We start from the raw sequence: 26,648 nt of genomic DNA, 5'->3' as shown, positions 1-26,648 counted from the left end.
TTGTTGTTGTTGTTGCTGTTGATGTTATGTTTGCGATTGCAGTGGCTATTTACGCTTTTCGAATTTATATTTTGGATTTCTGGTAATGTACCCTTTTGCTTATAGCTATTTGTTTGACCCGTGGCTGGATATTATTCGCGATGTAACAGTACAAATATTGCTAAGATCGATAATATTGCCCACTGGAACATAAATATTTCATTAAAAGTAACAAAAGTATAAAAATATCTGTTAATTAGCATTACCTTAACTTTAGGATACTCATTCATAAATATCGTTATTATTCCCACATATGGAAGGAACCCTCTAGCACGCCCGACAATGTCCTTTTTCGTTAGCCATAATTGGCCAGGAGCATAAAGACCCCGATCATCGACGTTGTTGTTATCACCTTTGGTCAGGAATTTCACTGAACCATCTTCCCTAAAATGTAAATTTGTTTATGATATTCGCGCATAAAATTCTTTGTGCATTAACATTAACATAATTGAAGTGCGCATGATTGTTGATCTTACTTCTCATGCAGTTTAATGACTCGATGCACAATGGGTATATCTCTCCCCTCTACTTTGAACACAACAATTTCTCCTACACGTACTGGTTCCTCCTTATAATTAGTGAGAAACAGCAAATCTCCTCGATGGAAAGCCGGCTCCATACTGCCACTGAGAACCACCACAATAGGCGATTCACTGCCAGTCACCACCATTAACCCCTTCCAGATCATCAGAGCGGACGATACAATCATCGCAAAACTTAATATTTGATATAGTGACTGTAAAGATATGAAAGGAAGGTATGTATATATGTATAAACAAGCAATTGTTATTAAATAAATGTTGAAATACTTTCGGCAAGTGCATACGTGTAATGGAAGCACTGGTACCCCGCCACGCCTCCCTTAACAACAAAACACAGAGCACAGTTAACTTACTTGGCGTTTGTTCATTCTGTTAAAATCCCGCAACATTTCATCAACCTGCAACATCTCCCCCAACCCCATTGTTTTGTTTTTTATATTTGAACGATTTCTATAAACTTAAATTATGATAAATAAAATAATTCTACAAGCTGCAGGAATTTTTCCTCTGAAAATCTTTCCAATCAGTGAAGTTTCTGAGGCCGCTACCACGAATTCGTCTACTGTCAAACAACGCCGCGCGGACGCCTATTGAACACGTCAGTTTATTCCCTCAACAGAGTTGCAACTAGCTCGTAATTAAAGCCGTTAATCGAAAATGATTTATCGAACTCTCGTGTGAGCAAAATGAGCGTGAAAGTTGAATTATAAGTTGCAGCAATCCGCATTTCGCGCGAGCTATTTAAACTAAAAACTAAAAAAAACTAAGGGACAAAGTTACATACACATCAGCGTCTCTTTAGTTATCATAGTTAATTTTTTATGATTTTTGGAACAAATGCAGAATACCTACATTTCTCAAATATAAAAATAATGAGGGTCGATACCCAACAAACACAAAAAAAAAATATAATAAATAAATAAATAGTTCTCAAGTTGATATCCAACATCATTCTCTAACTCATCTCTAACCGACGCGTGATACTTAAAAAGTGAAAAACTAAAGCTAGTAGCTTTAAGCTATATAAAGAGGAAAATTACCAATAAAAAGTAAATAATCTTCAAAATATTTTTTGTTGAGAACGCTATGATCCTCCACTTAAGGTATTGTTGAGAAACAACGTTGGAAGTTTGAGAAATACCTTAGTTCTCAACTTAACCTCAAGTTGAGCTCAAAACTAAATTTTTGTTGGGTAGAGAGTATTGAGCTGAACATAATACCAAAGCTAATATAAGCTCTGATCCAGTACTCCATGAACTTACAAGATTTAACACGAACTTGCAGGAAGTTGCAGGAAAAATGCTCCCGTACTCCAAAGTTCTCCAAAATCCTGTAAATGAGCGCATTTTTGGAGAGTTGTGTAGAGAATGAAGTTGCAAGATTTTACCCGAACTTTTTCTTCTGGTAAAATCATGAAAAGTGTCAAGCAATCACTGGTTGACGTTTTTACAGGTAAAATGGATTTTTTGTTCCCGTACTTTTTGTTACTCACCCACAGAGAGGAATTTTGCTGCTTGACAGGTTAACAGGATTTTACACTAAAAGTATTGGATCAGAGCTACAGTTGAATGCTTTTTATTTTTTCTCAGTATACAAATTTTGTTTTCTTAAAAACGGTATTTTATCTTATTTTATTTCATTTCATTGTAAATATACTATAAAAAAGCAACTTTTATTTAGGAAAAGTGTGAAATTTTATATTTTTCATCCATATGGGGATTCATTTTTTCCCGTTTTTCTTTTATTCTACTGAGCTAAGGCAGTATCAAATCGAGCTGTCACAACCGATACCACCTAGCATTATTGCATCATGAGCCGATAACACCTTGTATTATTGCATCATGGTATAGATGCGCCTTGGGGCATACATTTTTGTTGCAAACATGGGTTGCCTTGTGCTCTTTTTTCACAAAAAACTCATGAACTAAAAATACAAGATCACGCAGGAACGCGACGTTGTATATGTAGCTGGCTTTGAGAAAAAAGTTTGTGAAATAGAGTTCGTCCGCTGACGATTTGTTTACATCAAAAGCACCACTATTTTACCCCTTTCTTTAATTAAAGAAAAGTTAATTCAACATGACAACACGTTTTAAAGCGTTTATATGAATAATTTTAGCTAAAATGTGTTTAAATTGGCTGGAAATAATTTTGGTTTTCGTTGTTTTCTGTGCCTTGTTTATTTTTCGTTCATTTTCCAGTGGAACAAGATGGCTTAGAACCCACTCAAAAACTGACTTATTTCATTCATTCTTGTTTTTGTGTGATCTTGTACCGAAATTACTCGGGGTTTACCCGGCCAAGGGCTGATCGGTGATCTAACCCCGTTTAGGTTGGCGAAATCCCTCAAAAGTTGTACGTCCGCAGGGCTACATCTTCGCATACTTCTGTTCAGGGCTGGCATTGAGTGAAACCCTAAACCTGAAACCTATACCCGCTGCGTGTGCCAGAGACGACTACACCACAACTCCACCTCCATTATATGCAATGCATGTAATGGGTGGAGCCACCTCCGAGTTTGCTTACTACTCACGGGCAGTGGACCACCGCATACTTGGCCCCTTGCTGCTCAAATCGAGCTGCCTCCACGGCAAACCAGAGTCCGCCTGAGCAACCCGACACAAACACAACCGCATCACAACACAATACAATAGACAACAGACCAGACCACTGACACAACCGCACCACCACTCATACGCCACCGCCAACAACTCCTAGTTCCTCCCACAATCTGCACGGTATGTTAGTCCAGGATATTCCGTAACGTGACATCAGTCAAGTGCAAGACTCGTCATGGCTGGTGTCACTTTAGAGCATCTTCTAGACTGCAGACCACTCGAGATTGGACGAGGGACTATTAGGGCCCATGCTGTGCTGCTCGGACGCAAGTACCAACTGTGATGCCGCCCACTACCACCACAGTGTAACAACCTTTACAGCAGCACACACAGCATGTTGCGTGCCGGCAACATGCCTCATTCACATTCCAATAAGTCTCCTTACGCACACGAATATTTTACAATTTAACTGTAACGGTCTTCAGAGCAAGATCGGGGAGATAACAGCCGCGGTCCAAGAGATGAAATTGAAAGCAATTCTACATTGTTGAATTGGGCCGAATACAACGTGCACCGTCGAGATCGCGAGCGAGATGATGGTGGTGGCTTAGCGTTCATCACGCACCACACCATTCAGTATAGTCTTATCGAAGCAGACATCGACCGCAGCGATACCATCCTAGAATGTCAGGGTATTGCAATTCGGTCAGGCGATATCGAGCTCGAAATATTTAACGTATATATACCCCCTGTCACCACCTGACCGGCAGGATATCACCCTGAAATAGGTGCGCTCCTCAGAGGTGAAAACCATATGGTAGTAGGAGCCTAACCCTCTCCCCTACGAAATCCTCTTATTCACCAGTTGGGCGACGGAGGTCAAACTACAACTGGGAATTCACGTCGATGAAGAACCAATGCCGATGATGAACAACCCGAAGATCCCGGAGTAAGCCTCGACAGTCTGCTCTCCTTCTCGGCGCATACAACCGTAATTGTCAACACAGTGTGGTCGCCGGGGACTAGTAGGACGCAGTTAATGAAGCTGCAGACCTGAGAAAACTCGGCAATCAGGACAGCGCCAGGTGCCTCCTGATGTCGCCTAGACGACGGTGCCCATATATGCTCCCCGTTAAGGAGCATAAAACAGTGCTCTGCAAGCGGTTTCTAGTTGGGAGCCAAAGACGTGGTCACCCAAATAGGCAACCGCTTGCAGAACAGCTCTCGCCCAGGCACCTCAAGAGGTATCTCTACGAACTGATGGACGAAGTCCAGAGGTTCATCAAACAACCTCTGGACCCGATAGCTCATCGACAGGCTTTGAACGGCATTAACAGAGAGGCAGTCTCGAGTTATGTAGACCACTAGACCACCACTAGAACCACTAGACGTGAACGAGACAGAGCTTCGTCTGCCTCGGGAGACTCGGACTACAATAGCTTAACTGCGCTCTGGTTACTGCAGCAGGTTGAACCCATACCTGCGCAGATTAAATGAAGATGTGCTAAACCAATGCCCGGTATGCGGACAGACGCCCCATGACTAACAGCATCTCTTCGCATGCCCACTGAACCCCACCCTACAGACGCCCCTGTCCCTGTGGACAGACCACATCGAGGATGCACGCTTCCTGGGGTTACCTCTAGTAGAGCTTGACGGTAACGATTGAGGGACTAACCGATATGGGCGTGGTTGTTGTAGCCGCTACAAAGTATTTGACGTATTGTGAACACCTGATCTATGGTGGATTTTCCAGGTATAAAACCACACTGATAAGGCCCAATTTGTTGACGGTTGGCATCAGTCTTTCATACAATAAGTCCATATAAAATGACGTCCAAGAAATGGCTAAGAAATTCTCTTGATTTAAATCTCCTTAAGGCAGTACGCAGTTCTTAAGGAATTTGCTACGCTTTTTACGACGGTTTTCTAAAGTTTTTTGTGAAAAAAAGTGCATTAGGCAACCCAAGTTTGCAACAGAAACATATCCCCGTTCCACTATTTCTTGAGGAAAGAGTGAGGCAACAGGCTGCGAAGTATCAAAAATGTCAAAATTCCTTGCTGCATACAGGGCAATACTCTCGACGGTTTAGAAAAACATTGCCATTATTTCGTATCTGTGCATGGAACTTTGACATCTGAACTTCACCAGCCTGTTGCCTCACTCTTTCCGCAAGAAATAATGGAGCGGGCAAATAATTTGCAATACAAATTTGCAATGAAATGATGCTAGGCCATTTGCACCGGATCGCGAATAGCCCTGTAGAGTTTTGCTTTTCTTGAGAGCCGCATACAGGCCATTAATTGTGAACTAGAAATGGAAAACTATCGATACTATCGAAAATGTTGACACTATCGATAGTACTATCGATAGTTTTGATTAAAAAAGTCCAAAAATTAAACAAAACAACCTTTATTGAAAATGAGAATATAACTGCTAAAATATGTCCATATTTTTTGCTTGAGGAACAAAAGTTTATTAACGATTTTTAGCTTCGAGCTGCATCTGGCTCTGAATTTGTACCCTACTTTGCTAAATCGTCGCCTGGGTAAAAGATTGTGGTAAGCGCGATTTTGACGATTTTTAGTTCTAGATGCAGTTATATATTTTGAGATAAGGTCTTTCGATTGGTGTTATCAGTTTTTAGATATCTCCTTTAATTTCCGAGATATTGACTACCAACTTTTTCGATAATTTAGTAAAAATTTAGTTGGTGATGCAGTCACTTTAAACTAATCAATATCTTATGGCGTTTTCCATTTTTGGATATCTCCTTTAGTTTCCGAGATATTGAGTAAAAAGTGTCGTTAATTTGCTAGAAAAGTGGCTGCCAAATTGTGGACAAATGATACTATCGATTGTTTTCCAGCTCTATTGTGAACTGATATTTTAAAATTGTCTTTTTCAATGTGCATTTGGTGGCTGTGCTCTAGGCTGTGAAATTTTTCTTTTCGATTGAAATTATGTACGGTTTATAATACTAATGCTATTAAGCTGATATATCGCGAGATATATCTATAAACTAGAGCATTTGTTTTAACTTTATCATACATAATAAAAGCATATTTACACGAACCATCATAGCTGAACCATGGGTGATCACAAATTGCTGGACACCACACAGGTTATCAATGGTATTGCTGTGTTGCTATCGTTTTTTGTGGGTTACAAATATGCCTTAAAGAAGCACGATATCAGCGATGAATCTAAGAACGGCAATGGCCAAAGTTCCAACAAGGGAAGAGGCGATGGGGCTTCCGTCTCTGAGAGTGTAAGAAATTTCCCAGAATAGGTGATCTACATATATTTTCTTTAATAATATGAATGAAACCTATTGAAATTCCAGTCGTTCGTTAGCTTTAGCAACAATTACAAGATGGTACTGGTAGTTCGGAACGATTTAAAAATGGGAAAGGGAAAAATCGGTGCGCAGTGTGGTCATGGTGCAGTTGGCGCATATCAGAAGGCCGTGCAGTGTACACCCCGACTCGTACGTGCTTGGGAAAACACCGGCTGTGCCAAAATTGCACTCCGCGTTGAAAGTGAACGTGAAATAATGGCTATTAAACGCGCTGCGGAAGCAAACAATCTCGTTACGTGTTTGATTCGTGATGCAGGTCGTACACAAATCGAACCAAATTCGAAAACAGTACTGGCTATTGGACCAGCGTCGGTCGAGGATATTGATAAAGTAACAGGACATTTAAAGTTACTGTAAAGCTATTTGCCTGCTATGAAATCTGTATTCAAAGGGTAATCATCTCTGAAGCAATACGCTTATCTTTTTAGATGTATGTACTAAAGATAATAAATTAGACTGCATACTACAATTTTTAAAAGTAAATAAAACATTCATTTTCATAAATACTTCATTAAAATAATTAGTAACATATTTATTAAATAAGATATTTAAACAGTATCGAAACTAACTTTAAATTAAAAGTGTAACCAGTCATCATCGTCATTATCATCGTGCTGATGATGTTGCTCCTGCTTCGACGTATCCACATTCATTGGAACCTCGTTATCTTGAGACACAGCTGAGCCGGCAATCATATTGGTATCCATGCCATCATTGGCCATTTCGCCACTATCATTAAAAACTTCACTCTTCATGGTTGCATTGCCGCCACCATCCTCTTCGTCACTTTCGGAAATGGCCAAGTCTTCGTCAATACCAACATTGTCATTGCCAGGCATAATAAGGGACATCTGCGGCATAGAAGGCATATCGCCTGACATTGGACCATCAGGTAATTGCTCATCATCTTTAGTGTATTGAATTTGCGACTGGGATGCTTGTAAATCGTCAGTGTTGTTATTACTGGTAGCACGATTGCCGAAATTAAGGAAATCAGATGGATCATAATTTGGATCTAAGTCCATCGAGTCATCTAATAGGATGAAAAAGAAATCAATCAATGTTTGTCAGAAGCTTATGTTATCAAGGGTTTGAAAAATGTTTACTGCGGAGAGCCGCGCATGAAAAAAAAAAACACATAAATATAACAAAAAATAAATATGCAGCTCAGTGAACAGGTGTAAATGGAAATATGTAGAAAACCTTGCTGCTGTTGGGTGTAGAAGCCAACACCACTCAATTGAACCATCGCTTCAGCAGCTTGTTGGCTGTCATCCTCGCACTGTTGCTCCACACCTTCTTCCTCTGACGAAAGTAGCATTTATTGTTTAGAAACAAAATAATTAAATTTCTCTTAATGCTAGGCATATAAAAAGTTTTACTAGACTAAGCTTCCTTTTGAAAGATACTTTCACGATAAGGCATATTTGGTTAAAAAAAAAATAGTATGTACCTAATATTAAAACACTAGGCAAATTTACCCACCATTAGCAAGTTGGGGCGGCTCAATTTTCATCTCGGTTTTTATATGTGACACATCTATTTGGTCGACTCCAAGCACTCCGGCAGATTCCAAACCGCAGCTATTTGCTTGCATGCGTTCGCCTTGATCGAGTATGTTGGCTGCATTATTTTCATCTTCTGATACTTCCTGGAACTCTTCATCATCCGTTGAACACTGCAAGTCTGAATTTTACAAAAAAAAAAATAAATAAATAAAGCGAAAAGGTGTGAGAAATTAAATTCAAATTTATACTCGCTTCCACAATTAAGGAAAGAGTTTAGTGTTTTTGTAGATAATTAAAAATTTTTAACGTGTTCAAATAAAATAAAGCAAAAACCAAAGCAGTAGGAAAATCAGATGTTTTTTTCCAATTCCTTTTGTAAACTACGTAAACCACTAAAACCAAACAATACAACTAATAAATAATATTAAAAAGGTTTATTAGGGGATTTATTACATAAACACAACCGAAAAATAAACATAAAGGTGCCAAAAAGGGGTATAAGCCAAACGGGTAAGAACTAAAGAATCGCTTTGTGTTTTAGTCAAACAATAACAATATTTCTTTTTTCAATTTGGTGTGCTTTTAACTTTTGTTAGATTTGCATTCCTCAAAGTGGATTGTGTCGCTTAGACGGAATGTGTATTGTTGGTTAGCTATTGTTGTTGTAGTAGTAGTAGTTCAATATTAGTCTTACCTTCTTCCAAAAAGGAATTTTGTGGGTTACTTATATTTGAGGCTAGGCTGTCCTTGCGGGGTCGGCCACGCCCACGTTTAACAGCGCTCGCATTTACTTTGACTAGAAAATAGAATTTGTGTAAGCTTTAACCCATGGTTTGGCTCATGGAAAGTATTTTTTATATTAATTGCCTGCTTTTAGTTTAAATGTATGTTTGTAGAAAATACAATTGCAAACTAACAAAGCATAAGATAAAAATAAAAAGTGCAGATCCATTACTGGCAAAACATATGGAAAAAGTATAAGGAGTTTTAAAAGCTTTAAAAAAGGTGTACAAGTCTTCACATATTAGAGCTTACGCCAAATTGGCAGCTAGAGGAACAGAAACTTTCACATGGTAGAAAGGTTAACATAATGAAGAAAACTTCAAACAATTGTTTGATTATAAAAATTTAATTCTGCCAGATTGAATAAGGGAGCTGCTCCCATTTACAACAAATTGAAAGGTTTAAAAGTCTAAAATTTTTAGGGTTTGTAAAAGATGGGCATATTTGGACCTTCATAAATATAAATGCAGTCCATTTCCGCTGTGTAGAACCAAATTCGATTCAAATGTGGGGTTTATTATTTAGCAACCCTACAAATCTAATAGAAAAAGAGGCTACGAGCAAGAACACAAAAATATCAATATTTTTTCTTAATTAATGGCACTCGAAAAGCTAAAATGTTATTATTTTCTTTCTATATACAAGATTTCTTCCAATAAATTTTTTCTTAATATACAAGGCTTTATCTCTTAGCATTAGTATCACCCAGCAATTTATGATATGTATATAGAAAGCTAAATTATTTTACCCACACCAGGAAAGCAGAAATTTGTATAACATCGGACCGGAATCCGCAGTTTTTACGACTTTAGAAGTAATATAAGCCTTTATGGATACAGAAAAGTTTTTTGCAATACCTTTCAAGCCATAATAGTTTAAACAAGACCGCTAACCGAATAAGTTGAATTAATTAAAGAAAGAAATTATACACGCATACATAGAATCTTTGCTTTGTCCATTGACATATGCGGGTACTTACCCTCCTCTACCGTGTCCCGTTGCTTACGCGGACGTCCACGTCCACGCTTAACATCAGGTGGCGGCGGTGCCATATCCACGCTGCCACCTGGTTGTGTAGGTGCTGGTATTGTAATGCCACCAATAAAGCTACGATGCAATGCTGAAGATGATGCTGATGCCACAGCTGATGTTGTTGGTCGCTCATTACCTTCGACATCGATAAAATCGTTTTCGGGTGTACTCGAACGACTCGTTCGATGTGGAAAGTCATAGTCTTGATCATCTCCGCACCAAGTGTCATCCAACTCAGCATCGGCACGAGCACGCTCTTGTACTTTGCTAATGTTTTGTTCGAGCTGTGCACAATGCTCAGAGAACTAATCAATTGGGAGACCACTTAGTAACGCTTAGTAACGATAATAAATTTTGCATAATTCGAAATACCTCTTCCAACTGTGTGCGCGCGTAGTTAAGTATAACTTTTGCATTTTTGGTGAAACGCGATTCACTGCCATTATACTGCTCACAGTTAGACGCAATCAATTCAATGTCCATCAAGAATTCAGCTCTGGAATGGTAACGATGGGCTGCAAAGAAAAAACATTGCCTATTAGACCACTTAATTCATTTTTTTTTATTTTGCCCTACCTTCTACATTTTTGCCAATCGATTCCAAGTCCATTGGCCGTTTAATAACTGTGTAGTAGTCACGGACTTGTTTTTTATTAACAGGCTTCAAGAATGGCCAGCTCTCTTGCATTAACTTGATCTTGCCATGTAGCTGTTCAAATATGAACGACAGTGCGACCTGATCATCATCATCCAGCAGTGGATTTATAGCTTTCTCCAAACGCATCAATTTATCCTCTTTCTCAGCCAATAGCTCGAAACAGCTTTGCAACATGCGTTGGGCTGCAACTGTGAAAGAGCTGCGCGCTCCGTTATAAAGTGTCGAGTTTTCGACTATCTGATTGAGATCGGCTAGAAATTCCTCACGATTATGATAGCGTCTTTGACGTATGTAGTCTCGCATCGTTTGCAGGTCCATTGGTTTCGTGACGATACGGTAATAGTCGGGCACAAGCTGCAATAATAAAATAATTTTTTTGTTTTTTTTTTTGCATTTTTCTTTAGCCAAACATACCTTGGCGTTAACGGGAAAGAGGAATGGGGTCACATCGGGAATCGAGCGCAGCTCATTGAGTATCTCTTCAAGAATTGAGGACAAAACAACAACCGGATCTGTGCGACGACGATTTGCAGTCTTATTTTGGCGCTGCAGGTANAAGAGGAATGGTGTCACATCGGGAATCGAGCGCAGCTCATTGAGTATCTCTTCAAGGATTGAGGACAAAACAACGACCGGATCTGTGCGACGACGATTTGCAGTCTTATTTTGGCGCTGCAGGTAATCGCAGTGCAAGTCACCCGCCATGCGCCGCTTTTTTTTACCCACTCCTTCTTTTGGTACTTTTAATAATAGTGTGCGCCGACGAACGTCCTCATGACGCTTAAGCAACTTGCTGCTTAATGTAACCTTCGTGCCATCCACATTTACTAAATCGTCGTCCTCGCAATTGACCTCCTTATCGATCTCCTCCTCTTGTTCTTCAGAGACGGCAGCACTGGTAGAATTCGAAGGACCTTGCAAACCAGTATAGAGTGGGCATGCCTTATTAGTACGCATGTGACCAACCTAAGAAAAGAAAAATTGTTTATTGTCCTCGCAAATATCTCATGTTCATATATTTCACCTGTCCGCAGGCACCACATTTCAACTTCAAATCTGGCTTCAATTTAAACTTCTTTCGTGAAGGACTGACTTCTTTGTGGGGTGTATCACGTTCTTTATGCGAAGAACCAGTAGATGATTTCGGATCACCTAGCGAAGTCGGCATACCACCGGGCTGAAGCTTTTGATTTTGAGCTAGGAGTGCAAGACGCTCCCGTTCTTGATTTCGTTTGATGCGCCGCAGTTGTTCCTGTATGCGACGTTTCTCGCGCTTCATTTCTTCCTTTTGCTGTTCATCTAATGTGGCAAATTGTTTGATAAACTGTTCGTCCTTTGTGGTGCGTATTTTCACATATGCGTCGATAACTGGTTGGCGGCGCACAATTTCAACCCGCGTATACTCCTTTCCCTCGTGATCCTTGAACGTGCGTGTTATCTTAAGTATACGACCCTGATTTGGATTCGCAACGGGCTGCTGTGAATTTTCATCTTTGCCATCTTTTGATTTACCGGCCTTTCCACCCTCTTGATCTTCCATGATTTTTTTCAACAGCTCTTCACGCTCTTGCTCTTCGCGTTCTAGTGATAGTTGTGTGGATGTCTTTTTATTTGAGAGCATATTTTCTAAATTTTTGCCCAGTTCTTCAAGATCCGATTCCTCAGATGCCGAGGACTCATCCTCATCGGTGGAAAGCACCTCTGAACTGGCCAAAACACGGTTTTGTAAATCAAAAATACGCTGACATTCCTCTTTGTAACGTTCCTGATGTTCTGCAATAGAGAAACGATTGCCACGTGAAAACTTATCCATACCTTGCTCGCCAGCTTTGGCTTTCTCGGTAGAAAGTGTTCGCACTACGTCAATAACCTCCCAACGAGACAACTTCCTAATCTCTTCTTCAGGAACTTTGAATTTTCGAAGCAATTCTTTCGCGCGTTGCAATGGAAGACGACGCAAATCAGCGTCTGTGCCAGTGACTGTNAAGTGTTCGCACTACGTCAATAACCTCCCAACGAGACAACTTCCTAATCTCTTCTTCAGGAACTTTGAATTTTCGAAGCAATTCTTTTGCGCGTTGCAATGGAAGACGACGCAAATCAGCGTCTGTGCCAGTGACTGTACGCTTTGGCTGTGACTCTTGCTCTTCTTTAGTTTGCTGTAGGGCGAACAAAATCCTTATTTGAATTACAAATTTCTAATATGACCCAGCAACTCACTGTTGGCTTATTCGGCACGCGCACGTACGAAAACCCTTCACCGCACCCTGTTGGGTCAGCTGGTCCCGTTAATTGTAGCAGACATTTACCACGCATGGCTTGAATGTAGGCACTATAAAAATNCGATTCCTCAGATGCCGAGGACTCATCCTCATCGGTGGAAAGCACCTCTGAACTGGCCAAAACACGGTTTTGTAAATCAAAAATACGCTGACATTCCTCTTTGTAACGTTCCTGATGTTCTGCAATAGAGAAACGATTGCCACGTGAAAACTTATCCATACCTTGCTCGCCAGCTTTGGCTTTCTCGGTAGAGAGTGTTCGCACTACGTCAATAACCTCCCAACGAGACAACTTCCTAATCTCTTCTTCAGGAACTTTGAATTTTCGAAGCAATTCTTTCGCGCGTTGCAATGGAAGACGACGCAAATCAGCGTCTGTGCCAGTGACTGTACGCTTTGGCTGTGACTCTTGCTCTTCTTTAGTTTGCTGTAGGGCGAACAAAATCCTTATTTGAATTACAAATTTCTAATATGACCCAGCAACTCACTGTTGGCTTATTCGGCACGCGCACGTACGAAAACCCTTCACCGCACCCTGTTGGGTCAGCTGGTCCCGTTAATTGTAGCAGACATTTACCACGCATGGCTTGAATGTAGGCACTATAAAAATGAAAAGTTTTAATACCATCTAATGTTTGAAATCAATTTAGTGCCTACCGGGTGGTATTCCATGGGGCTACCTTAACTTCATCGNTAAAAGTTTTAATATCATCTAATGTTTGAAATAAATTTAGTGCCTACCGGGTGGTATTCCATGGGGCTACCTTAACTTCATCGTCCAACTTCAACTGTGCTTCTTCGTCGTCATCTTCTTGTGGCGCGAATAAAAATTTTTCGCCATAGCCAGCATCTTTCAAACGTTGTTCGGCTGCAATCATGCTGAAGAACGCGCAGCATTGTTCCGGTGAGACCATTGCCCGTATTTCTTCCTCAGACGGCAACCGAAATTCCGGCTTGATAACCCACCAATTGGAGTCCATTCCGGTACGCTTAAAATCAGCACATTGCTTCAAGCGTTTACGTATGCTACTTTCTGAGTGTGCTGGAAACGCACGCTTAATGTCATCCATGCGTATGCGTCGCGGATTATCACGACTCTTCCAAAATAGCCGGTAAATGAATACCTGAAATTAAAAGTTATTAAACAACTTTTGACACTACTGCAGTTTTGCGTACCTGCAAAAAGTCCCTTGTAAAATTATTTGCGCGCTTCGAATTAGGACCGGGTACCTCGTAAATCGGGCATTCTTGCCCTACGGTAAACAACGCGTTCACAGCTCGTATCCAATAATTGCTCCGGTTACGAATCACAAGGAAGTCTGTTGGATTAATATTGTGTGGATAGATCGGTGCACGATACATATTATTTTCTAGCGCTTGTATACAATGACCAGGGTGCAGTATTCCCAAAAACGGACTGGTGTGAGCAAATGCGACTTCACCGTATTTAAAGTCCTGAGGTCCATTATCCTTCGCCGCTTTTCGTTTGTAGTAGTTTTTGATTTTGGAACACATACCAACCTAAAGAAATAAGTATTTTAAGTATTTATAAAATACTTATTATATTCTCTGCCTTACTTGGTTCATCAACGGTGGATGTTCTTCACAAAATTCGCACAAAATTATGTCGCCGTCTTTGCCGCTCAAGTCCTCAGGATTGCGCATAAAGAACACATCTCCGCCGCCGGAAGCGATGCGCTCAAGTTCGCGTTGTTTAGCCTTTTTGGCTATATACTTCAGCAATGGGAGCACGGCATGCGGTCCTGGCGACGCCAATGGACCATGGGAGAAACGTTTCAGTGGCGGACGGTGGAAAGCACGCAATTTCATCGGGCCCATATAAGTCTACACAGTTAATTAAGTAAAATGCAAGTTTGTCTTTAGAAATAAATGCACTAACCGGTATAAATGGAGAACGCAATTCAACAACTGGCGTGGAATGTTGTATCAAATTGCCACCACCCACTTTAAGACGCAATGTTGGTTCAGTTTTCGGCTGGTAATAGCTTTAAGATATTAGTGGTGTTAATTTTGTATTTCAATTGAATTCGTGTGATTTAACTTACGAATCATTCGAAATGTTAAATGGATCACGATCTGGGCTCTTCGGTGGTGGCGGTGGAGTATCTTCTGCTAGGACGTTAATAACGCCTGCTTTGCCTAACAAGATCTTTGATTTCTTAACATGTGGATGTGGTATTTTAATTTTCGGTGGAGGACCCGTATTTTTGCTGATTTTGGATGGATCGATATCATCGGGTATGCCAAGAATGATGTTCTCATCGTTTGGATCAAGTGTAAGTACCTTAGGTTTTGGTACTTTAGTCATCTGTTCAGCATCCCAAATGATTTCATCTTCCCATTTTCCATAAATCAATTCTTCATTCTCAACAGGGAAAATGCTATACCACGTATCGTCAACAGCTTCTGGTGGCTTACTTTGCATTCTGAAATAATTTGAATTAACAAACTGATTTTACTTATAATAACACTGATTTTTACCACATACATTTGACTAGCTTTCTTGCTAGAAGAGGTGCCACCACTACCTTGTTTGCCGCCCTGTGTGTTTCCCGACACGGGCATTGTTTTGCCAGGCTGACTGAATGCACCAGCAGTGCGTGATCCGCTCGATGGCAACCAGCCAGCGGCGATTGTTTTTGAATTTAGTTTTTGCAACACCTTTGCTTTAATATCGTTGCCATCCCATACAACCTCATCTTCCCAATGCAGTTGTGAAACCATCAAAAACGCATCATCTGCTATCGGTTCACCCTTTATTTCTATATCGTCTTCGACTGGAACTACTGCTTGACTGTCGGATACACCTCCCTTTTGTGAAGTCATGTGCTTATTTTTAAAACCGTAATTGAAACCTTCCCCAGAATCTGGTACATCTAACATGTCGTACCAGATCTGAGCGGGTCCATAACGCCAGTCGGCGATTTTTGGTTTATTTTCGTTATTTTCTCCACTTTCTGGTCCTTCGGGTTTTACATCTTCACTGTTTGTAATACTTAGTAATTTATCTTCATCGTCGGACATACATTGGTAAGGCATTGCGTCGAGACCATAATGAAGACCAAACCCTTTTTTCTTCGGCTCCTCTGAATCACTCGTGGAGTCAGATCCAGCGTTTGGGTTCTAGTATAAAATACTAATAAAATATATCTTGAAAGGTAACATTAAAAAAAAAAAACTGTACTTTCTGGTCCCTAGAATGCTTTCTGCGCCGCCTCCTTTTTTTAACGCTGCGCCAAATCTGTGGTAAACTTGACGGCTTTCCTGGCCCGAAAAGTCGGGAAAAGCGCAACACTTTATCAGGTCGAAAGTCTGGAAACAATTCTCTCACGTCCACATTGGCATATTTAGATGGGAGCATATCTGCTAAGGGTGTATCCAACTTGCGTTCTGTAGCTAATATAAAAATATATCTTTAAATTTATTCTATTTACATTTTCAAGAAACCTACGTTTCACTGATTTTGTTTCTGAATTCAAACTATCGGGACCATTTGCTTTAACTGATCCATCTACATTATTGCTGCTAGTTGATACACTGCGAATCGGTGCTAGAGGAGGGGGCATCAATTCCTTATCATCTTTGGTGAGACCTAAAATGTTACTATATAATTCCCATAAATTTGCAAATTGAAGTTATTTACTTGAAGTCTCGACTTTTGTAGCGGGTATTGCATCCTCTAGATCTTCAAGCATATTTGCATCATTTGGGGGCGGCGTCCTTGGGCAATCTTCGGAAAGCTCATTAATGTCTGAGTAGTCGATAGCATTATCATGCTTCACAATTTCACCATCGTCCTCGTTATCAGCTTCATTACCATCAGTGCTTGAAAACCCTGCCTTCAATGCGTCAAAATCACTCATTGGATGTTTAGGTGGATCTGCTTCGTCTAGTTCATCCTTTTCAGTCTCTATTACTTCATTTAGCATTGAATTCAGTCCCAATCTGCAAAAAATATTTCTAATAACAATTGATAATTAGTCTCAAAGCACTTACTTGGACAGTGAACTGATGTGTTCACGAAATTCTGGATCGAAGGGATTGCCGTTATCATCATCCACCAACTTTCCTTCAGAGTCTATATTTCCAAAAAGAATTCCGGTTAAATCGAATCCAAAGCCTCCGCCGGCGCAACTATCAGCAGAGCCTCCTCCACCACGGCCAGTCGAGCCATCGTCATCACTATCCGAACTCATTTTAAATCGGAAATTTTACAGTTGAGCTTTATGTATTGATGTTTAAGAGCTTATGGGAATACACAATTCAATATATTACACAAAAAAGGAAAAACTGCCAAGAAAAACAACTTTTACTGAAAAACTGAAATATAACTTTTGCAGTAGTGCTGCAAAACTATCGATGGCACTATCGATATTATCGATAGTTATAATTTGTCACTACTATCGATGAATGGTGGTTACTATCGCGATACCATCGGATATATTTTTTCATCGCCTTTTTATTCCGTTGTCCGATTTCAATTATAATTCTACTACTACGACTACAAATTCCTCCAAAATTCTGGAAATGATAGCGATTTTTGGAGAGTTGTGTAGAGAATGAAGTTGCAAAATTTTACCCGAACTTTTTTCTTCTGGTAAAATCATGAAAAGTGTCAAGCGATCACTGGTTGACGTTTTTACAGGAAAAATACTTTTTTTGTTCCCGTACTTTTTGTTGTTACTCACTTTTTACTCTCATTTCAGAGAGTAATTTTGCTGTTTGACATTTTTACAGGATTTTATACAAAAAAGTATTGGATCAGAGCTAGTAGTATATATCGTCGCTCGAATAAAGAAACAGTGTAAATGCCACGTACACTATTATTCGATAATTGCACCATTGGATAGACAATCCTTTAAACTATTAGAAAAATCTTTAGTTTTCTTAAATATTTCTTTGGCTAACTAATTTATTCCCGAAAAACGAAATTGTATTTGTATGGTTTGTAATGCTTTATAAAAACTTCCAATTCGTTTTTTTCAAAACTATACTTTTCATGTTACACTATTTCATTATTCCAGCGATGATATGTTCTTGTGTAGTTGGATCATGTCAGTATGTGAGAAACAGCATGCTTCGTACTTTTTCGCGTACGTTTCTCGCATGCGTCGTCACGAAAACGAGATTTGCCAGCACGTAAAGAAGGCCGGTAAAGAAAAGCACTGAATTTAGTGCGAAAAGCAAAAGGTTGGCAACAGTGTCGATAACAAACTGTCAATCATTTTTGTTTTGATCCGAGGAATCGCGTCTACGCTCGTTTTGACGTCTTTGAATTGTTTTGATGTAACGACGTGTTTGAAGCAATTTTAGGAGGCAATATTTGTTCCAATTTAACAATATTAAAATGAAAAGATTCGACTACGGGAAACGCTTTAAATCAATGTTAAACCGTGAAATCGCTTTGGAAAAGCACGAAATTGCACTGAGCAAATTAAGTTCTAAGTACCACGAAAAACTGGGTGAGCATCCGAAGCTATTGGAATATGAATGGAGAAACGTAATAATAAATTAACTTTATATTAGAAAACTTGGAAATTCGTTATGCGCAACAGAAAAAGAAATTTTATAACATTAAACAATGCATACAACAGCGCCGACAAAATTACGATCAGTTAGAAGAGATGATAAAATACTACTCGCAGTTGGTGGAAACAACCGAAAATCGCCTAAGGTTACTTTTTTCACCGTTGGATGAGTAAGATTTTTGTAAATTTAGTTCAAAAAATACAAGGTATTAATTTGTATTTTACCACTTAGAATACATTCGTTAAAACTAGCCACCAATACCTTCATTAACTTGCGAGCTCTTCCTGAAAGAATACAGGGTGTTTCAGTACGAACAACAAAATATAGTCCTAGCTGGAATCCATTCTGCGTTGAGCCTCTCAGTCATACGCCAGAAGAGCTACAAAAGATTATATGGGGTGATTCAGAAAATGCTGCATCTTATAGTGAAGCTTGGGAGCAATTAGTATTTCGTTCCGTACGCGAAATGCTGCAAAAAAAGAGCTGAGCACCGAAGAATTTCAATATTAGTTAATTTTATGATAATTTTCTGATAAGATATTGTTAAGCTAAATACATAGGTATATTAAAGTAATTTCGAAACTATCCAAATATTTAACTATAAATCAGCTTTATAATTTTGGAAACAACATATAAATTCAACATTTTGTGCACAAGTTTTGTTTTAGATGTTATCTCTACATTAAACTAATAAACATGTACAATCTAATAACATCGTAATATTTTTCCAATAGCGGTCACCGCTCTGGAGATTGAAGCCTGGCCAAGCACCTAAAGAAATATGTTGAGCGCTATAATGTTTTTTAAGAAATTCTAAGTTTCATCAAAGTTTAATTAAGATGGCATGATAGTGCGCCAAGGTCTACAAGGTTTGATAATTTGGAAAATTTACCAGAAGTCACCGAAAGAAAAACGTACAGAAAAGAGCACTGGAATTACATGTCTTTTATTGTACAATAGTCACATAACTTAGCTCATCACTATTGTGATTTCTAGTGCGTCGCAAAATATGCCCCATAGTTCGATTTTAAGTGCTATAAAAATACACAAAAACTTAAAAATGTGTATTGTAGCGCATATCTGTCGAAGTGGCAAACTTTGAGGCGCAGTAGAAATCACAGCAGTGATAAGGGCCGTATGAATAAAAAATAAGCAATTGCTTTTTCTTAAAATTTCAGATCTTTTACTCGATTTATTCAAACAAAATAGTAGAGAAGAAATTTTAAGAAAAATCAATTGCTTAGTTTTATTCATACGGCTATGCTACTACCTGTTTGATACGCAGCCAGCAAGGAAAAGTACGTTTTGTGTACCATGCAAGGCACATTAAACAGGTAATATCAGTAGAGCAAAAACAACATTTGCGTGTATTTTGTTGTTGCTTCCGGTATCGAAAGTGTCAAAAACTGTTCTGAATTTTTTCTTCTAAATCAAAGCGTGCCATGTGAAATACAAAAAATTATAAAAAATAAATAATTGAAATTGGAAAAAATAAAAATTGTTGCAACTTTCTTTCCTAGTAAATTTGTTTCCTTCTCGAAGCATTGATCCATCCTTTACAAGGGCCAGTAATCAGCGGTTGTGCTGCTGAGTTGGGCGAACGTTCCAAAAGCTGCTATTCAATCGCTTGTTTTGTATGGAAAAAGGTTTCACATCCAAATGGATTTTAACAATTCAGAATTTTTGTGAGAAAAAATTAAAAATATTTGACATTTTCGAGACCAAATAATTTGAAAATAAATCAAATCAGCCGCTCTACTTATACTATCTGTTCAATGTACCTTGGTACCATGATAAAAATATAGTAAGGTAGAACAACAAACAATTTAATTTTTAAATTTACTCACAAACTCACACATTTTCATTTCCAATCTCAAGCAACAACAATTTCGAACAATTTCAATTTTTTATTTTCACTTTTATATGATTTTAAAATGTTGGCAAACTTCAAAAAAAAAATCATGGCCGACAAAATGAGAGAACGGTTGTACCTTGCTATGTTTTTATCATGCTTGGTACCATGCGTTTTTCGTACATTTTTTTATCCGTAAAACAACAGAAATTCATCGGTTATTGAAAATTCGGCATTGCAAAGTATATTATACTTTTCTCAAAAGAAAACTTCAGCAACCGTATTTTAAAAATTTCAAAATTGTGGAGGAAAAAATTAAATTGAGGAACGCGAGTAGACTCCTTCAACGTTGAAAACATTTAATACGTTTGTATGAGTGATGAGTATGCAACTACTTGTATGCAGGTGGAGTAGGAACTAATACCATAATAACTAGTACGATAATTAATTTTGTTACTAAAATTCAAAAACTCGATACTCGTTTTATACTACACAGCAATTTAGTTTTGGGCTTAGATGATTTCTTCACCTCTCTTCTTAAATCATCTCTCCTAGGGATTTTGAAATCGAGCACACTAAGCTTAAGTTCGGATATTCAAGAACACTGTTTAGAAAATATTTCTGGGAAAATTGTACATTTTTTACATAATAGTGCCAATTCTTTTATTCCTGTAATGATAAAAGATATATCAATAAAATAAAATGTAATTTTAAATTTTACTATTTACATATTGCAGAACTGATTAAAATCAACATTGTTAATGTCGACAAATTCGTCAAAACTTGCTGACGGAGGGTTATTACGGTCAGCGTGGCAGAATGTCTTTTTTTTGGAAGGCTACCAATACAAAAAGAATGCGTAATCGGATTGGCAACAACTGTAGCAATTAGAAGTATTCAATGGAATTCTTCTATGTAAGGTGCATTCATCGAGAAATTTTTTCCGGTATGCGCATGACCGCCGGAGAAAATTGTTAGCTTATCACAAAAAAAAAAAAAAAAAAANGAGCGTAAATTCCGCAGGGTTGTCACTGCTGCTGCAGCTCCCTTTGTACCAGCAGGATGCATTATGGACCCCCGTCCAAACTTCTCTGCTGAAGCGGCTGTTCTAGCGGATGAGCGTGACAACCTTCGTCAGGCCGATCCCGGAAATACCCGTATCAGGGATCTCAACGCGGAGATTCGGCTGCTTGTGCACGAGCGCTCAAACAGTTGCAATGGCCGACAGAGCAAAGTCCTGGAGTGCTAGTCGAGAGATGCAAGGTTCGAGTCCCAGAGCAGGAATTTTTTTGAAATATTTTTTTTTTATTATTTATTTTTTAATTGTAATTTTTTAAATTGTATTTAAAAAAAATTATCTAATTTACTCTAGTATTTAGGTTTTTCCGTATATGAAACTAATTTTACAATTTGTAATTTATATTTCAATTGAAATATCAGAACCAGAACCAGTAGTCTTCACGCGACGTCATAGCCGAAAATTGCCAGGAAAGCAATTAACTTTGTCCTAAAAGCACTGACAATATTCAAAATTATTTAAGGAAATTATTACTTATATTGAGGAAATTCTTACTTATATTGAGTAAATTTACTTCCTCAAATTAATGACGCCATATTTTTAGCATGAACCTTAATTAAAGAAAAACTTATCAAATTGAGTAAATGTTTCGTAATATTAAAAAAAAGCAGTATCTCTAAAATAAGGATACTATTTTCCTGTTTTAAAGAAATGCCTTTTTCTTAGTGTATGTTGCAGCAACCTACGATGAATACTTTCCGAGATATGTTGTGTGAAAACTTTAGTTTGTATGGGAGGTGCCACGCCCCTTGATACATCGAAATTATTATTATTCTATTATCATCCTTCAAGGGTCTAGAGTCGATGTTAAAAATTTCAAAAAGATTGGTACAGCTGTTCTCGAGTTTTTCGATTAGGAAAAACGGATTTCAAAAGCAGTATAGACGCGAAATTTAATTATATTTTATTTAAAAACAGAAATTTGAAATCGGTTCATATATGGGCTCTCAAAATGGATTTGTCCACATCAACATTTTTTGCCCCACTGTGCGGCGTAGGGATGGCAAAGTCGGCATTGACTTTCGACCAAAATCGACTTTTTGCTTCTAAAACTCGACTTCTAATGATCGAATTTCAATTTATGCAAGTAGACTGAAGTCGACTTTTCACTGTCGATTTTCGACTTTTTTAAATTCATTTGCATTAGCAATTCTTAATTTAAAACGTTTCTTCTAACAATAGCGCCGAATGCTGTTTTCTATTATTTAAAAAAAAAAAATTACCAATAAAACTTAAGCGAAATGAAAAAATATGGTAGAGAAATGAATCTTTATAACAGTACAACAGCGTTGCCAAATCACCTAAGAGCAGCGCATAAAATTATAATACGAAAACAAATTCCTACGAATTTAAAAAGAATGCGACATACTTGTGTGGATGAAAGTAGGATTGTTAATCGTTTTCCTCCAGAATCTTAAGTTAATAATGAAGTAAGATGTATCTAGCTGTTTATTTTAAAAATTTCATGCAAGAAAGTTTTTCATTAGAGAACGTGAGTGATATGGACATGAACAGACAGTCTTTGGTTTGAATTTCACCAATCCGCAACGGATACAATTTTCAATACCGATCAAGCTATTGCTGGTGTCTTTGAGATGCGATATTGTTTAAAGCAGGGGGGTGCTCGAGCCCCCCCCCTAACTTTGAAATTTTCCTTATATATATATAAAATAGTACCCTGAAATGCCAGCTTAATAGGGTCGAGCCCCATTGAATTCCCGGAAAGCACTTTGACCAACTCGTATTTTTGCGTAGTTTGGACGCAAAATGAGTAAATTGGTTTCACTTTAAAATTCATATGTACACTCAGAAAAAACATTCGTTGATGGTAGGAAAAAGTATATTATTCAAAGGAAATATTACTTTGAAATAGCTCAAAAGAAATGGCTACCTTAATATGAGTAAACGATTTAACTCAGTTTATGGAAAACACAATTCCTTAGTTTTCAGTACTATTTTCTTTCTTCTTAGGAAAAATTAACTTGCCATGAAAGGAATAAGTATGTCATTTTGCTCGCGGCGCTCAAACAGTCGCAATGGCCGACAGAGCAAAGCTCTGGAGTGCTAGTCGGGAGAAAAAAATACTTAAACAAAAAATTGCCAAAAAGTAGTGGTAAGCCTAAGCTACTTCAAACTTGCACTGAAATTTATACTTTAGCGAGAAATGGATCCGTAAGGTGGCACTCAAGTCAGGATATCCAGGAAAAACGTATTTATGATCACACTCTGTAGAAATTTAAAATGTAAATTCCATATGTGAAGAGAAATACCTCTACGTGAAATGGGTCTCTTAGGTGGCGCTGGAGGCGGGATTTCCAGAAAACCAATACTTATTTTGTGATTACGGTGACCATCCGTCTTTTATTTTACGGGACAGTCCCCTTTTTTGACCAATTGACCTAATAATTTATTTATTTTATACGGGACACCCAATTTTCTGTATTTCTTTTAATTTCCTCAATTTGTCCCGTATTCGGTGTTCGGTATTTCGGCGCCTTAATAGCTCATTAAAATTGCATGCCTATGGACCAGTTTTAAGTGATGTTGGTATATGGTAGTAATTTTCCTTATAAACAGTTATTATTTTTTAGTCTGGATGCTTGTGATTCGAATCGAGGAACACGTACAGTGACCCAAATATAAAATAGGACTCGACATTTCAGGAAGATTTTTAGCTATTTTTCTTTAGTTTTTTTTTGTTATTTATGGCCCTTATAACAATCATATTCAACATTATTTCTACAACAATTTTCTTATAAAACAGCCCCTAGCTCAATAATATTGTTGAATGTTCTAAAGGCCATAAATAACAAAAAAAAACGACAAATAACTTAAGGACGAGCACAGCTTAAAAGTTAAATATACTAAAAATAGAATATTAACAAAAACCAACAACAAACAACTACTACGTGATCGAGTCTAAATAGCAGCAGAATAGCTGTCCTTGATTGCAGCTTACGTAGCAAACTTAGGTCAGTGAGTAGATCACTGGCTTTGTAATCCGAGGTCGCTGGTTCTTATCCCAATGACCGCGGTTGAAGAAGTCTGAAGGAGACGTGGTGATCTCCGAAATAGCAACTATAATTTCTAGCTTTGTAAATGATTGTTGTTTTCCTACAACATTTTTCATATAAAACACCCTCAAGCTCAATAAAGTTATTGAATACATATATTTTTTTTTCTTTTATGAAAGCAAAGCTCATTTCCTAATACAAAAGCCATATAAAACCAAATTTCAGACTTTGTGCAAAAACTATGAAAATTCTGTAAAGTTTGACTAAAATTTCAAACTTTTTAATCAGAATATTAAGAAAAAATTTTGGTTTTCCAATTTTGTAGCGCATTAAAATTGAGTATAATAAAATGCAATGCAAGATGCTGCTCATTTTCTTCCCTACTAGAAATTGTCCAACATACTTTGCTTTGTATGAAAATAGGCGTAACACCGAGTCACAGAGCAGGAGTTTTTTTGAAATTTTTTTTTATTTTTTATTGCAATTTTTTAAAATGGGTTAAAAAAATGATCTCATTAATTTTTATGGTATTTGAGTATTTAGGGGTTTCCATATTAAATTAAATTTTACAATTTGTTATTTATATTTGAATTGAAATAATTGACTTATCTTACTCTAACTACCTCCAACCGGACACAAACCTGCGATCTCAGGACCAGAAGCAGTAGTCTTTACGGGACGCCACAGCCGATATTTGTCAGGAAAGCAAATAGCTTCGCCTTAACAGCACAAAATTATTACTTACTGCATAGGCGTCATCAGGATCGAATTTAGGGGGGAAGAGGGGAAGGGGGCTGGGGGGTGGGGCTGACACATAAAAAGTCCATCAATAATTTTATTTCAAAATTTTAATGTAGTTGATTGATTAATCCTTATTAATACATACATACATGATAAAAACATAACAAGGTAAAACCATTGAGAGGCAGTCTGACGTTTGCCAACAATATAATTTTAAAATTCAAAACTCAAAGTCACACACACATTCTCATTTTCAATTTCGAACAACAACAATTGTGAACAATTTAATTTTTTTATTTTCCAGTTCAAGCCATGATTATCAGAAAAAAATCATGGCCGACGAATTGAGAGAATGAATTTACCTTGTAATGCTTTTATTATACATACATATGTGTAGGGATGGCAGCGATTAATCATTTGATTAAATTAATCGATTACTTTTGGCCCATTTACAAATTGATTGTATCGCAGTTTTGTGTTTCATTAATTGGTTAATTTTAAAATAACCGTAAAAATATTATTAAGAAGTATGACTAAAATTGCAAACAGCCGCAAGAATGACTCAAGTTCAGAGCATACAATGGCGTAAATAGTTGTGCATGTGCGCCCATTGTAAAAGCTACAAACCTAATGCTGAATTTCTACTAGGCATTGAAATGCCTATTTAATGACTAAAGGAAATCCAGCATAAGTGTGGAGGGGAAATACACCGAAATATAGGTATTATGACATTTTTTATAGGCAGTAAGACATATTGACCAGTTTCGCCTATTCTGTTCATTGATTATTTTCGAAAGAATTTATATAAAAGTCTACTTCATAATTTAATAAACACAATATATGTACCATAATCGTCATTTCAACCTTCGCACAAAAATTATAAAAATTCACTTACTTTTCGTACTGCGTATTCACAATAGAATTCAGCGGTTTGTGAATATTTCCCATGGCCCTTATTTTACTTTTAGTGCTTTTAATTTTCACTCTTTGTATTTTTTTAATCTATAATGTGGTATGTGATTCTTTTATTTTATAGTGGCCTTTTGTTTTAAATTTCTGTATTTTAAGATTGTGCCAAAGCAGGATGAACTGTGCCAAAAGTGCCTCTGTGAATGAAAGTGCCAAAAATGGCATTTTTGTGCCTACATTTCCATCACTGGCCAGGACTATCGATGTTGCTCGATACAGCAATGTTTTTTTTTACAACCCTATGACGATGATGTTGTTGCTTCCCAATAAACATTTAGGTTTGAGCTCAACTTGAGGTTAAGTTGAGAACTAAGGTATTTCTCAAGTCTCCAACGTTGTTTCTCAACAGTACCTCAAGTGGAGGATCATAGCGTTCTGAACAAAAAGGGCATTTTTCTTTGTATGAAAAAGGACTGTTTATCAAGTTGAGAAAATGCTAGTTATCAACTTGAACTCCAATGTAATTCACCTGTTGGTCTCAAACATATCATTGAAATACTGAAATTGAAATAGTAAAATGCCTCATACCTTATTGATTGAATCGACGTACATAGATGAATTTAAATATTAATTTTTCATTTTATTACTCCTTTTATATTATGTAGTTAATCAATATCGTATTACAATAATTCACTTCACAGTATACAGTCCGACAGTAACTTTGCCACTAGATTCACTTG

At 37.7% G+C, this 26,648-nt stretch overlaps 4 protein-coding genes across 10 annotated transcripts in view; 2 read left to right on the top strand and 2 right to left on the bottom strand.

Annotated features, from left to right (window-relative positions):
* Nucleotides 1-1,187, bottom strand: part of twr (signal peptidase complex catalytic subunit SEC11 homolog C twr) — a 2,562-nt gene extending 1,375 nt beyond the window's left edge. Inside the window, exons 1-4 of one of the 2 annotated variants that reach the window (XM_017618548.1) lie at nt 935-1,187; nt 516-775; nt 246-423; nt 10-182 (exon numbers count right to left, since the gene is read on the bottom strand). In XM_017618548.1, the coding sequence (XP_017474037.1) occupies nt 132-182; nt 246-423; nt 516-775; nt 935-1,003 (558 nt within the window). In that variant the 5' untranslated portion in view covers nt 1,004-1,187 and the 3' untranslated portion in view covers nt 10-131. Of the gene's footprint in view, nt 1-9; nt 183-245; nt 424-515; nt 776-934 lie in introns of those variants that run through there. The other variant, XM_017618549.1, reaches the window with a different exon arrangement.
* A 4,858-nt stretch (nt 1,188-6,045) lies between these two features.
* Nucleotides 6,046-7,014, top strand: LOC108364737 (probable peptidyl-tRNA hydrolase 2). The gene is made up of 2 exons (XM_017618546.1): nt 6,046-6,411; nt 6,487-7,014. The coding sequence occupies exons 1-2, from the start codon at nt 6,232-6,234 to the stop codon at nt 6,856-6,858; spliced, it is 552 nt and encodes a 183-aa protein (XP_017474035.1). The 5' UTR covers nt 6,046-6,231; the 3' UTR covers nt 6,859-7,014.
* Taf1 (TATA-box binding protein associated factor 1) lies at nt 6,990-17,316 on the bottom strand. Of its 6 annotated transcripts, none has more exons than XM_017618540.1 (22): nt 16,782-17,316; nt 16,429-16,730; nt 16,237-16,377; nt 15,970-16,181; nt 15,274-15,908; nt 14,831-15,211; nt 14,665-14,770; nt 14,343-14,609; nt 13,941-14,285; nt 13,506-13,888; nt 13,253-13,364; nt 12,837-13,191; nt 11,507-12,147; nt 11,044-11,448; nt 10,897-10,917; nt 10,401-10,836; nt 10,197-10,339; nt 9,772-10,129; nt 8,704-8,805; nt 7,987-8,187; nt 7,705-7,806; nt 6,990-7,534 (listed from the first exon to the last, which is right to left on the bottom strand). In XM_017618540.1, the coding sequence occupies exons 1-22, from the start codon at nt 16,979-16,981 to the stop codon at nt 7,077-7,079; spliced, it is 6,306 nt and encodes a 2,101-aa protein (XP_017474029.1). In that variant the 5' UTR covers nt 16,982-17,316; the 3' UTR covers nt 6,990-7,076. The 6 variants fall into 6 exon arrangements, with proteins under 6 accessions (XP_017474029.1, XP_017474031.1, XP_017474030.1 ...); XM_017618542.1 differs by having other exon boundaries at nt 10,897-10,947; nt 11,056-11,448; nt 11,507-12,352; nt 13,042-13,191; XM_017618541.1 differs by having other exon boundaries at nt 11,507-12,466; nt 13,156-13,191.
* A 666-nt stretch (nt 17,317-17,982) lies between these two features.
* Nucleotides 17,983-19,062, top strand: Spc25 (kinetochore protein Spc25). Its single transcript, XM_017618551.1, has 3 exons — nt 17,983-18,247; nt 18,312-18,483; nt 18,546-19,062. The coding sequence occupies exons 1-3, from the start codon at nt 18,133-18,135 to the stop codon at nt 18,799-18,801; spliced, it is 543 nt and encodes a 180-aa protein (XP_017474040.1). The 5' UTR covers nt 17,983-18,132; the 3' UTR covers nt 18,802-19,062.
* The last annotated feature ends 7,586 nt before the right edge of the window (nt 19,063-26,648 follow it).

The sequence above is a fragment of the Rhagoletis zephyria genome, unplaced genomic scaffold (assembly GCF_001687245.7).
Source record: "Rhagoletis zephyria isolate East Lansing unplaced genomic scaffold, Rhagoletis_zephyria_1.1 Rzeph_scaffold_01653, whole genome shotgun sequence".
NCBI classification, from domain to species: Eukaryota; Metazoa; Arthropoda; class Insecta; order Diptera; family Tephritidae; genus Rhagoletis; species Rhagoletis zephyria.
Note: the sequence above shows the minus strand (reverse complement) of the source record. Positions and strands in the feature narration are given on the sequence as shown.

What these genes read in the sequence shown, in the direction of transcription:
- LOC108364737 (XM_017618546.1), top strand. Translation starts at nt 6,232, where the DNA reads ATGGGTGATCACAAATTGCTGGACACCACACAGGTTATCAATGGTATT. An exon ending in GGGCTTCCGTCTCTGAGAGT is followed by an intron (nt 6,412 to 6,486) that starts GTAAGAAATTTC and finishes TTGAAATTCCAG; the next exon opens with TCGTTCGTTAGCTTTAGCAA.
- Taf1 (XM_017618542.1), bottom strand. Translation starts at nt 16,981, where the DNA reads ATGAGTTCGGATAGTGATGACGATGGCTCGACTGGCCGTGGTGGAGGA. An exon ending in ATCCACCGTTGATGAACCAA is followed by an intron (nt 14,286 to 14,342) that starts GTAAGGCAGAGA and finishes TTATTTCTTTAG; the next exon opens with GTTGGTATGTGTTCCAAAAT. An exon ending in CGCGCACACAGTTGGAAGAG is followed by an intron (nt 10,130 to 10,196) that starts GTATTTCGAATT and finishes CCAATTGATTAG; the next exon opens with TTCTCTGAGCATTGTGCACA.
- Spc25 (XM_017618551.1), top strand. Translation starts at nt 18,133, where the DNA reads ATGAAAAGATTCGACTACGGGAAACGCTTTAAATCAATGTTAAACCGT. An exon ending in TAAGTACCACGAAAAACTGG is followed by an intron (nt 18,248 to 18,311) that starts GTGAGCATCCGA and finishes ACTTTATATTAG; the next exon opens with AAAACTTGGAAATTCGTTAT. An exon ending in CTTTTTTCACCGTTGGATGA is followed by an intron (nt 18,484 to 18,545) that starts GTAAGATTTTTG and finishes TTTACCACTTAG; the next exon opens with AATACATTCGTTAAAACTAG.